At 34.3% G+C, this 12721-nt stretch overlaps 1 protein-coding gene across 2 annotated transcripts; it reads right to left on the bottom strand.

Annotated features, from left to right (window-relative positions):
* Window positions 1–766: 766 nt before the first annotated feature.
* Window positions 767–11794, bottom strand: LOC110715005 (CDP-diacylglycerol--serine O-phosphatidyltransferase 1-like). Of its 2 annotated transcripts, none has more exons than XM_021893575.1 (13): window positions 11502–11794; window positions 10756–10954; window positions 10463–10528; window positions 10310–10369; window positions 9174–9264; window positions 7623–7677; window positions 5418–5497; window positions 5154–5270; window positions 4948–5032; window positions 2338–2429; window positions 1546–1829; window positions 1338–1426; window positions 767–1222 (listed from the first exon to the last, which is right to left on the bottom strand). In XM_021893575.1, the coding sequence occupies exons 2-13, from the start codon at window positions 10914–10916 to the stop codon at window positions 1095–1097; spliced, it is 1308 nt and encodes a 435-aa protein (XP_021749267.1). In that variant the 5' UTR covers window positions 10917–10954; window positions 11502–11794; the 3' UTR covers window positions 767–1094. The 2 variants fall into 2 exon arrangements, with proteins under 2 accessions (XP_021749267.1, XP_021749275.1); XM_021893583.1 differs by having other exon boundaries at window positions 1576–1829.
* Window positions 11795–12721: the final 927 nt, after the last annotated feature.

Raw genomic sequence — 12721 nt, 5'->3', positions numbered from 1 at the left:
AACAGAAGAGGAATACGTCATCAATATCAGATGTAATATAGTTACTGACCCGTTCATATTAATTTTATTGAAACCTATAAACTACCAAGTAACAAAACGGTTTTTTTTGGATGATAATGGGAGATCGAATCAGATCTGCCCTCACAACGGAGGCTCTTGGCAAGGTAGTTTATTCCTCCCTATCTAGTGACTTAAAAATTTTCAAGATAAAATGGACTGTTTAAGTTGTCCCATATTTTTTTAAGTAAAAAGTTTTGATTTCTTACTCTATTCACTTAATCTAGTGTGACAAATATAATTGTCAGTAATTTATACATAGAAAAAAAGATAATCTTGTCAATACTTTTTGAAATCGTTTCAGTGAATAATTATAAATATTTGATGATTAAAGATATTATTATTCAAAGTTTTGCATTGGCCAAGAGAAACATTTCACTTGTAAACATATGGAGTACCTAATTAGATTTGGATAGTAAGCACCATCTGAATTTTCAAGAATTCAATACAATTAGGAACCAGAAAATTTTTATTGTATAATATTATAAGCTATATAATGTTTGAATTGTACTTGGGGAAAGTTTGTGCTGTTTATCACAATCCTAAAGAGGCGGCCTGGCTGTGCAATCAATCCTCAGCCAGTCAGTGCCACTATTGGTGCGAGTTGTGGTTATCTGACGAGTGCATAGATATAGCAATGTCCACAATTAGCTACAACACAAGCTTAAAAACCTTTAACTACCTCAATACAAACACAAATAACCGAGAATTCTCCATTAAAGAAATGGCGTAGGGCATTCAAATAAATAGTGCTCATTTGTACAATACAACAACGCTGAAGAATAAAAGAATACAACCAAGATGACCAAAATTAGTAATGGAACAAGACATATCCACAACCTAGATTAGAAGGAAAATATTAACCTATAACTCTTCAAGACATGAAAAAATACCTCTAAAAGGAAAATTGTGATCTAATGTTCAAACAATGAGCATTTACAAATTGCATGAAAAAAAAAAAGTATTTACAGTCAAACAGCTACAAGTCAAGAAAGGTATAGGCATGAACCATCCCCACAATCCTCATGTAATGTAAATTAGTCTCTCTTCTTCTCTGAATATTTTTGCAATTTCCAAGTCCATGTCAACAAAAATATCAAAATTCCTACACCAAACGACGTCCAAAAAATCACCAGCCACAGAGGCATTGGATTTGGGTATAATCCTGGAAGACCAAAGAAATATATTAAGAATCAAGAAAGTATTATAACGGAAATTTCAATGACAAACTACTGAATAGCTCATCTACTAATTGAGTATCCATAGATTAGCGAACACACCGTGTCCAAACTTGATACAGATGAGTAACTCGACAATGCAGATAGCCAAGGCAAGCCAGCATAATGCCCCGACCTTTTTTATTGGTTTTCTGTAAGGGTAAAAAGGAAGAAGAGAATGTGATATGCCTTGAAGGTAGCCTTTTGCTACTTATCATGCAACAAGGGATTTCAAAATAAGAGAATTAAGGAACTAATAATCGAAATTTACCTAGGCCATAAAAAGGAAGGATTTGTATACCTGTCCTGTAGATATGAATTGTATTCTCGTATAGTTGGAATAGCAATTAGCCACCATAAAATCAACCTGTAGATGATGATGGGATTGCGGGGAGGAATCCAAAGACAGAACTTGAGAAAAAATGTGTTTAACTCCACTGTCAAAAACACAATGCACAGAAAGAGAATTTGTACAAAACGCCAAGGACCAAGCAGCGGATGCCACTCATCTTTATCCCACCGTGCAGGTGTAAATTGCCCTAAAGTACGTTTAACCTGCAGAATTCAAGAAATGGATGGTTCATCAACCACAAAGTTGAAATGCCACTATGACAAGGTTCTTGAAAATTTGACCCATATTGTCAGCAGGAAAAATTATCAGCGAAAAGGAGTTTTCAACAGAATGAAAGATTACAAATAGAGGCCACAGAAATCTTAGACAATATTCATGGAATTACGAAGTTTGTTTGAAGCACAGGCGTAGTAGGGCTGTGTTGCCTCACCTCTGACCCCTAAGGAATTATGGCTCCATGTGGTTAGGGAGTGGTGAGTGGAGGGCATAATCTGCCTTGGGATGCACTCTGAAATAGGGGCTGCATAGCCCAATCTCAATTTAAATTAGGCTTATTTCCCAAAATAAGGAAGAAAAATTTCCAGCAAATGCTATCCTAGCAGGATAGCCATGAAAGAAGTAATAACAGTGGGACTATTCTTTGATTTCAATAACCTAACAACAATAACCAATACAATAATCACACTTCCACTAAGTCAACATAAGACATACCTTCCCAATTATATTTGGTTGGCGGCTTATTCCAACCCACTCATAAGTTTTCCCATCAAAATATCTCACAGTACGCATACCAGTCCAAATACCTGCAAATGAGATCATAACAAGAAATAAGTAAACCATAATATACACTACTAATCAGGAAATTTAAATCTTAAAAAACATCAGAAGAGTTTGGGACTACATTATAACTGTTAGGTTAATGAATTCATGATCTCAATCATAGATCATAAACATACATACTACTCAAAGAGGTGGAGAAAACTCATACTCATTATTTATCTCTATAAAGCTTACAAGGATCATGAGTTCTAAAATGTATGCCCAAGTTATGAACATTAAAAGATGAAGCTAATTATATACGAAACAAGGAAATGTCAGCTAAATATTTAAGAAAAAAATATTATATGCTAAAAATTGTATTTGGAACATCACCTTTCGTATAAAAAAAATATAAAAAATAAATCAAAAGAGGAAGAACAGAAACCCGGAAAACGTGTATCTTCCCCCCACCTCTTTTTTCCCTAAAGTCAGCCATCACTTGAAGCCAATGTTTAAAAAAGGATTTAAACAAGCAATCAAGTACATGTCCAGATGGAGAGAGAAGTCGGAACTATTGGTGAAAATGACAAATCTGCCAAGAAATTGAGTGGTAGAGGAGAATTTAAGGAAAATATTAATGGTGAAAAGGAAGAATCTGCTTCCAAATTGAGCAATCGAGGGAAAAGATTGAAAATAATAATATATGATAAATCTGCCTGCGAATTGAGCGGAGGGAGAGGGGAATTCAAAAAATAATATAGGTGATCATGACAAATCTGCCTGCAAATTGAGTGATAGTCTGTCACAACCAGCCCGAAGAAAGAGAGAATATCTTGCTCCAGTGGCTGGTGAGTCGCATGCAAAGCTGCATCAGATAGCACAGGCATAAATTTTGCTCCTGAAATCAGATATCTGAGAAAGCAGAAAACAGAATTCAGAAGACCCCCATTTGACTTTGATCAGCAAAGATCACGGCTTTACAAAGATTTTCCTCCGTTATTTATATGATGATTCTGGAGCAGAAACCTGTGAAGAAAACAACTCGAAACATATCTAAAGCAGTACCTTTTGACTTTAGGGGGGGCATTTTGAGAGTATTTCAGAATGTATCTATTTTGAGGACGTTGAAAGCTTGAAACACAACTCTGGAGTATGTGCAGAAGTAAGACTGCCATGTTTAATGGGATGGAGAATATATTCGGTAACTTGTCTGTCTCTAGTTATAAATATCAAAATGTTACTAAATTCAAAAAGGAAAGAAATGGAGACAAGATTTCAGAGATGGGCACAATCAATCAATCAATCAATCAAAGCCTTAATCCCATAAGTGGGTCGGCTACATGAACCAAATTTGATTATTCCGTGTTGTCATCGACAAAAAACTTCCTCCTCCATCCCTTACGATCCAATGCAGACAAGATAAAAAAAAAAAATTAAGGCTTATGGATTCCTACAAGGCATTAGCACACCAACTAAGGGTTTTTTCTTGAAAAAACAAACAGAGATCAAACAAAAATAAGCTATTTGTTACAGGGCACACCACATCTGTTTATCTTTAGAAGCAGTAGTCTAGCCTTGAATCACTATCTCAAGTGACTAAAAGTAAGTAGGTGAAATTTTTTACTTCTACAGTCCTATAAATTAAAATTTTAGCATCTCCAAGGTTAGGAAATTTTTCAACGCCTAGCTCAGTAAGCCATGTAACAGATGAATTGATTAGTAAGCTAGTGTTCCCATGCAATATAGTTGATAAAAAACTTCTGCTGAGTGCATAGATGCACATGCCAAAAGTCCGTGTAACTTTAATAAATTACAAGCAAATTCACATCTGATAATGAATGTGATGGCCTGAAAAGCCCGGGGCTTGGTCCAGCTAAATGTTTCCATGTACTTTGCACGTTTCAGCTTTAATATTAAGAATTTCATGCCAAAATAGATTTATTAGGAAATTTCACCTGGTAATCTTTTATGTTAAGGTAATTCACAAGGCATAACCTTTGATGGAAATTGTTGTGGGCACTCCCTTTTATAGACCATAAATGGATTACGGAAGGACAGTTGTTAATCAATTCAAATCAACACATGAATGCTTAAATAACTAGGTTAGAACCCATGCGATGCACAGTTTATATAAAATCTATATAAGAATTATGCACCTTGTACGAAAAAAAAATGAGTAACTTTAAATTTTAGATTTTCATCAAAATTATGTTATAGTACCGGTTCAACGTCACCTAATACATATTTCAATGAAGGAGGAAATTTATTAGTATATTGTTTAAAATTATTTCAATTTCCTAGGATAAAGTGATGGGTTTTAGTTGTAACGTAGAAACTTACAATATTTAAATTTCAAAAATGTTAAATATGATAGCTCTCCAAAAAAAAAAAAAAAAAAAAAAAGAGAGAGATGACATCATCCTAGCATTTAGGCGGAATTTTTTTTATTAAGAGAGCGACATGCAGGCAGTGGTGACGTCAGCATACTCTACTTTAGTAATAGTTAATAAATTTCTTCACAAGCTTGAACAGGGGTAAAGGAAATTATTTTCCATAACTAACCAAACCAATTGCAGAGCAGGATGTCCAGAATAATGCTATCCCACCAACACTCGTTGAAATTTGGTAGCATATGACGGAAGGTTAACTGAAAAGAACAGCAAGAGTCAACATCATAACATTACAAAACCTGAACTATTTTCCCTGTAACGGAACAGCACCACAAACAATTAACCAGGGAGAATATTTTTCTTTTTCAGATTAATTACCTCCATCATTTCAAATCCAATGGATAATACCCAGAGCAAGGGCTGATTTCGAATCATAATCGCCTTACCCCACCATCCAAGAATGTGTGCAAGGAAAAATTCGTCAAATATTGTTGCCTATAAAACAGCTCGAGCATTAAAACACTGGAAGCAATATATGGTATCATGCATGATGGTGCAGGACTGCAGGCTAAAGAAGCACATGGTAGGGAAACAAGAAAAACAGATTTCCAAATACGATAGATGTGAAAGAAGTTATCATACATAAAGGTTCTTAAACCTGTTGTTGGGGTCTTCAGGAACATATATTCGACAATCTGAACCGTATGATCTTTCAGGAAGTTCTGCATCAAAGTCCAAAATGATTCAGAAACTGAAAGTTAAGCGCTTGTAAAAGCATTAATTGTCAACAGATTACAGAGGTCCTACAGAATTTATGCCAGTATGCCACAGCTAATTTTCAAACTTTAGCACAGTAATTCCTACACAAGCTAACCCACTAACGAAAAATTTAAGACATGATTGTAAATAAATTTTATAAACCTGCATGATAGAAAATAATAATTAAAATAACTTATGACAGATATGAACTATATTAATAGGTAAAAGGTCATAGATTTAGAACTAATGACAAAGATAGTCACAGACCTAAACAACCAATTGCAAAGACAAAATGAGGTTATTTGATATGCACCTTATCTACTGATACCTTTTATCAACCAGCAACATAAACCTGGTCACTCTACCCCAATTGAACAGATCACCCACATGCTTTCCTAAGTGAAAATCAAGAATAATGAAAAGGCAAGAACTCTGCTTCAGTACAAAGAAAAGCCAAGGTTGTTAAACTGTCAACTTGTGCAACAGATTGAACATCTTGGTAAATCTCTTCAGAAGATTTCTATAATGATTGGAAAAGCTGCAATATATGACACAATAGAAGGTCTTGTATGGACCCGGTCTACACTAAATTTATTGTAGACCCAATATTTGACACTCCCAAATAATACAGTCACATTCTGAATAATATAATCACTTTTTATATGATAAAATTATCTTGTTGTGAGTCATATTTTGAATGATATAGTCGTATTTTAAATAATTTAGTCAGATGATATAATCATCTTTTGGATGATATAATTATCTTTCAAATGATATAATTATTGTTTGATACTTTTTAATAATACATTTTTTAAATGATACATTTACATTGCAAATAATATAATCAGTTTCTAGATTATGTAATCACTTTTGGATAATATACTTACACCTTTAGAATGTTATAATCACTTTTCGTATGATATAATCACATTTCGAATGATATAATAGATGGTTGGGTGCACAATAAGTTATTGTGCACCGGGTCTATTCTAGAATTTTTAATAACTCAAATATCCATCTTTATGTTACTTTTTCTAGATGTTGGGTACTATGATGCTTGGTGGTCACATAATTTCTTATTCATCAAACAATGGTTGATAAACAAGAGATTTTGTGAACAGAATAGGGTGTGAATGGATGAATTTTGGCTAGCATCCATTTCTTTGGATCATGTATTCTATCAGAACCAATCCTTCCCTCTTCTTCCAAACATCAGTACCATTGAAATTTACAATTGGTAACATACAATACTTCTGGACTAAAACACTAGGGCAAATGTCATTTGATGGCAAAAGATAATGAATCAGCTACTTCAGCAACATTCTCGAGTAAACTCTCACAAGAATACAGCTTGTGTAGGACCTTCTATTCAAGGATCACAAATCACCTTCATGCCCTTTTAGAGAGACCTGGGGGGGGGGAGAACAGTAATTCAAAGTAACTATGATTGGGAGGTTCTCCAAACTTAAATTGGCAGATCAAACACGTTTAGTCATCTACTGACTCCAAACACATGTGCCTCCTTTTAATTAGAAAGAAAAGCCCATCTTTATCAACTAACAAACTAAGCAAAGGAATCAGTTCTATTTCTTCTTCAATTTTTTTAAAACAATACTATTAGGAACCCAAATTGCGTAGATTATACATGTTTGACAGTTTTCTACCCAAACCTTGCTAGCATGGCAACTTCAAGATTACGGATTACCAAAAGACAAAAAGGATAACATAGCAAGCGCTATGTTAATATTAAATCATAAAACGGTAAAAAGTTTCAATAATCAGATCAGAACCTATTTCAAAGCTCGATAGCTATATCAGCACATTGATTCAGATAAAAGTGGAAGATGCATATTGTTTTACAAGGAGCTATTTGGAGGAATCTTAAAGGCATAAACAGTGAGCTTGAATCCATCTCACTTTACGATGTTAAATTAGCTTACTTTAACCCATAACATGACTATCTGATGAATAAAAAAGAATCATAGAAAATACGATTCATCCATGATTTTACCCATTTCACAATTGTCCAAAAAAATCCAGTAAATAAGTTCTAAATAGGAAAAGTTAAGATAAGTACAGACACCTTACCAAAACCGAGATCTGGATGAAGATATTTCATGAACTGGCGAGCATCATCACGCTTCTGAAATAAATGTTTCAGCAAAATACTTAATATTAAGATGACTTACATGAACATCAGAAAACTTGTTATTTTGTATATGATTGCCAGATGAAAAGGGGGAGGAAAGTTAGGAGTGGGGTGTTGGAAGGAAAGGAAAAGTATAACACAGTTAAATCTTTCCATGCAAGGGACCAAAAGAAATTTTTGAAAGGGACTAGGAAATTGGTACTATAGCATTTTCCTCCACCAAATTACTCAATTATTTACAGAGTTAATGGACTCCCTTGCCGTTCTTTCCATATATCTCCCTGCAAATTACGCTTTATAATAATTACTCCATCCCAAATTATTACTACATCTGCTTTTTCATAATATTTTACTGGTATATAAGAAGAACTTTATCATTTGGGACCTTGTTTGAATAAATTCAGCTTTTAGTTTCAATATATAAATATTATATGATTTTTATTACTAATTAACTAAATAAATTAAATATATTAATGGTGGTTGAGACTAGAGTTGGCGTTAATGCCAAATTAGAGCAATTGAGGCAAAAGTTAGAGTCCCACGAGTGTAGACTTAGCCGGAGCAAGTAGATGGAATGTAGTTTTAGCACTACGAGAAAGTCAAGTGGGGATATAGTAACGTTGGATGGTAAGGAGGTGCCCATGAGCAAGTGCTTTAAATAAGAATGGAGAAAGTGAACAAGATGTAACTCAAAAAGATTAAGTCTGGTTGGCTCAAATGGAGAGTAGCAATTGGGTATTGTGTAACCGTAACATAACTTTGAAGTGAAGGGAAATTATTTTATCAAATATAGGTCAATATGTGGGGCATTTAAGATGGATCATACTAGAAAGATAAGGAGAAACAAAGATGCGTATGCTGATGTGTGAGAACATCTTAAAGAACAAAGTTAGAAATGAAAATTTTAGGAGGGAAGTTGGAATTGTGAACAGTAAGGATAAAATAAGGGACAACCGGTTGCGTTGATTTTGGCATGTCAAGCGGAGATCAGAAGACACACAAGTAAGAAATGTAGAGGGCTGGGATCAAGGAAATCTTGGAAGAGGCAGGGGAACAGCAAAGATAACTTGGAGAGAAGGAGTTAAGGACATGAAGAAGTTGAGTTTGCAGGAGCTTATAACATTGGATGGAAGAGATGGAAGGAGAGATCACGGCTGGCGAGTGCATGAGACAAAATCTTAATTTGTGTACTGATCACATCTTTGGGATTAAGGTTTTGACTGTTGATGTCATCAAAGGTGGTCTTGGAGACCATAAAGAAGCAACATGTAACTACTAATTCGGAACAGAGGGAGTAAATTACTATCATATTAAGTGAAAATAATGGTAATGGGTAAGAATTTCAGAAATCAAATCCCAAATAATAATGGTAATCAGGACTAATAGAAAAATAAAGCATAAAACTGCATACTAGCTGATTAATCCAAAAGAACCAACTGATTAAAAAGAAAGATATGTTATTTTATGGTAAATGTTCAAGTGATATTCACCTGAAAAAGCAAAAATGTCAAAGCAACAAGGTAAACGACAGCCATTCCATGAACTAGGCGCCAAATTGCAGGATGTGGTCGTATAAGGACCCTGCATAAAGTAAGAATCTGGTTAACCTATGCAAACACAGACACACCCACCCAGAGAGAGAGAGAGTTACACACGGACATCACTTAAACAACTCAACATACAGTTATGGTGTTTCTAACAGATTTTCTACCAGACTAGATAAAAGCAGATAAGTACATAAAACATAATAGATCAAAATTTTTGCAACTACACAAGTGATTTATCAAGTCTTGTATACTAGTGGAGAAAAGATTAAACTCAGGGAATGTAATCCAACATTTGGAGCTTATCCTACTACATAACGCGGCTCTTAGATAAGCAGGTAGCAGACATTACCAATTTGCTACCATGAAAAACACAAGAGAAACCTTACTTCAGTTACTAGCATGTTACTGTCCATTCCTAGGCTAATTGGAGTGCTATAGTCATGCCATGCCACACACATCAATTTTCATGGTTTACAGAAAACCCATATGCCCAAGCAACACATGAAATTAATCCGCAACAAAAACAGGGTAATTGTATGTCGTCTTAAAGACATAAGAAGAAAAAGTAGTCCTTTTGGTGCAAGAAAAACACAACCAAATGTGAACAACTCCCTACTAGCCAACAAACAGATGAGACAAACAGCCATCACTTGTATTCAATAGATCGTAACTTTTGATAAAATAACAAGCTTTCACGTTCACAAGATCCAGGAGCAATGCTAAATCTGTGATCATGTTTAGACAATCTCAATGATCACAAGACGTAGGCATATACCATAGAAGGCTACATGAATAGTTAGGTACATGTAACAAACACAACTATAACTACCAGAAAATAAGGCTTTCTACTTGTAATCAGGCTTACCAAAAGAAACAATTTACTAAATTTATCCACGGGATGGTAAAAAAAATTCAGTAATAAATACAACTACATAAACTCCATATTTCTAAAGTACATGTAAAAAAGACAATCTGCAAATAGATATAATACTACTCCGCAACAGCTACAAACAAAGATCTAGCATTATAAATTTTGGGAAAAATACTGCAGAGGAGAAAGAAGCAGGTTGAAAACTCACGTTGAAGGTGCTTGTAACAAGCAGTAAGTAAGAAACACTGCAATCATTGCCCATACACCCCTGCACAACGAGATCAACAAGACAATTACACATGCAGTTCAATGAATAAATGGGAAATGAATAATACTGTTGCATGCATATACATCAAAGTACCTTTTGACTGAAGTAACAACATCATCTGATCTGCTGCTCTCAGGATCAAGAGCTCCACTAGCCCAGCTGTAAGACACAAGAAGAATGCAAAAAAAAAACAATATATCATATACCCAATTGCACACAAATTAGAAACATGCTTCATGGGCTACTTGATTACAATTGGACCGAGCTTAAATACTGTTATAACTTGTCATCCAAATCAAAACAGAGCAACTCTAAGCTTAGATTCAAAAGCAATTGTATATGATTTTAAAGCAGATACTAAAAATAATTTAACAAAAGATACTCACATTAAGAAACAAGCACCAATGAATAACAATGTGATTGTCCGAGGTCGGTAAGCCCAAGCAGTCCAGGGATCAAGTTCATCATCCGCACATGAATCATGTGCGCCACCATTTGCATGTGTGGTACCTTTTCTACTAATACTCTTTGATCCATCAGCCTCCATAAATATGATACTTATATATGTAACTCTCACAGTAAAACCTAGAATAAATAGGCATAAAATTAAATAAGATACATACAACTATCACAAATCACAAAATAACCCGACACAATACTCCCCTCCCCAGTTATCACGATGCACCAATCGAGCATCAGCAAAAGGGCACCCACCAAGTCCAATATCAAGAGGGGTTCATTAAGGGTGCTAATCCTTATAGCCGGCTCGAATAAAAGTATGCTCGGCTCGAGCTCAATACATGCAGGCTCACGTCGTGAACTCGATTAGGCTCGAAAATTGCAACACATTAGCAACCAAATTTGACTCAATCATTGCTTAAGAGCATCAACGTAAATTACACATAGAAAAACTCCAGTAGCAAAATCGCTCATTAAAAGCTTTCATAACATCATTGATCATAACCAATAGTTCAATCATCCACCTTAGAAGAACCCTAAATTGACTATACTGAAACTTAAATTAATGGTAGTGGCAAAAATTTAAACCCTAGATTATGAAATTAATATTCGATGATTACAAAAAAAAAAAAAAAAAAAAAAAAAAAAAAAAAAAAAAAAAAAACCATCTTACCTCAGAAGTTGGTTCAATGGAGTAGAGAAAGGTCAGAGTATGCGCTTCAATGGAGGAGAGAGAAAAGTAGAGCGTAAAAGTGACAAGGAAAACAAATGAAAACATAGGACTCTAGGAGAAAGATTCTCACATATTCTCACTTGTCAATTGTCAGATCTAATTAAATATTATTCTATGTTAATTGCCATTTTTGTTCAACTTGTTTCAAATTATCACTAATGCCTTATTCAATTCACCTTAAAAAAAAAAATATTTAGTCCTAGTAAAATTATTTACGTTCATTATACTCTCTTCGTCCCGTATTAACATGTCTATTTCTCAAAAAACACGGGAATTAAGAAAAATGAAGAGAGTGGAGAAATGTTGTATGGAAAAGATAAAAAGTAAAGAATATTGTATGAGAATAATAAAAAGTAGATAATGTTGTATGGGAAATATAAAAAGCAAATAATGATTGTTTGAACATATGTGTATTTCGGAACACCCAAAATAGAATACAGACATGTAAATATGGGACGGAGGGAGTAGTAAAATTAATTTCAGTTCAGTAAAAATAATTTCAATTTAGTAAAAAACAATAACTTTAAGGAAAAAATATAATAGAAAATCAGAAAGAAATGAACAGAGTAATAAAAGTCGTAGTCATGCCACGAGACTACGACACTTAGCATTCCAAGTTTTCGCAAAGTGTTGCGCCATATATTTCGATAGATTTATTAGGATAAAAAGTTGTTTTAACCAAATCAGGGTGGGGCCTATTGTCATAAAATGCGCATATGGGACCAACAACTGTCCTCCTACACCAACACCTTGGGAAAACTTTTTTAAAGGTTACCCATCCTAAGACAACTCTTAGCCAAGCACGTTTAACTGATAAATAACTTAGCATATGAGCCCCCTAAAAGAAAGATACATCTTATTGGTATGAGTGATATTTTAAGTTTTTTTAAAGCAATCATGAGGGGTATTACATGGGTAATCCCATGTTTCTCTTATTGATAAACATGGCAAGTGTCTCAAATGGATATTTATGTCATTTTGAGTATCTAAGTGAGGATAATATTTTAAATTGATCTTATCTTGACATTCATCTCCTTCACTAGATGCTCTTCTTCCTCCATTCTCTCACCTCCATCAATGGATTTCTAAGACCTTTAATGAAGAAATCAAAGTTCACGAACATCTTCAATGGATGAGGAAGACAAACCTTATCCTTTAGG

The sequence above is a fragment of the Chenopodium quinoa genome, unplaced genomic scaffold (assembly GCF_001683475.1).
Source record: "Chenopodium quinoa cultivar QQ74 unplaced genomic scaffold, ASM168347v1, whole genome shotgun sequence".
NCBI classification, from domain to species: Eukaryota; Viridiplantae; Streptophyta; class Magnoliopsida; order Caryophyllales; family Amaranthaceae; genus Chenopodium; species Chenopodium quinoa.
This window is presented reverse-complemented; position numbering and strand designations above follow the sequence as displayed.

Coding starts and splice junctions, on each gene's coding strand:
- LOC110715005 (XM_021893575.1), bottom strand. CDS start 10,916: ATGGAGGCTGATGGATCAAAGAGTATTAGTAGAAAAGGTACCACACAT. Junction 5,271..5,417: donor ACAGGTTTAAGAACCTTTAT/GTATGATAACTT, acceptor GCTGTTTTATAG/GCAACAATATTTGACGAATT. Junction 1,427..1,545: donor CCTTCCTTTTTATGGCCTAG/GTAAATTTCGAT, acceptor TTACCCTTACAG/AAAACCAATAAAAAAGGTCG.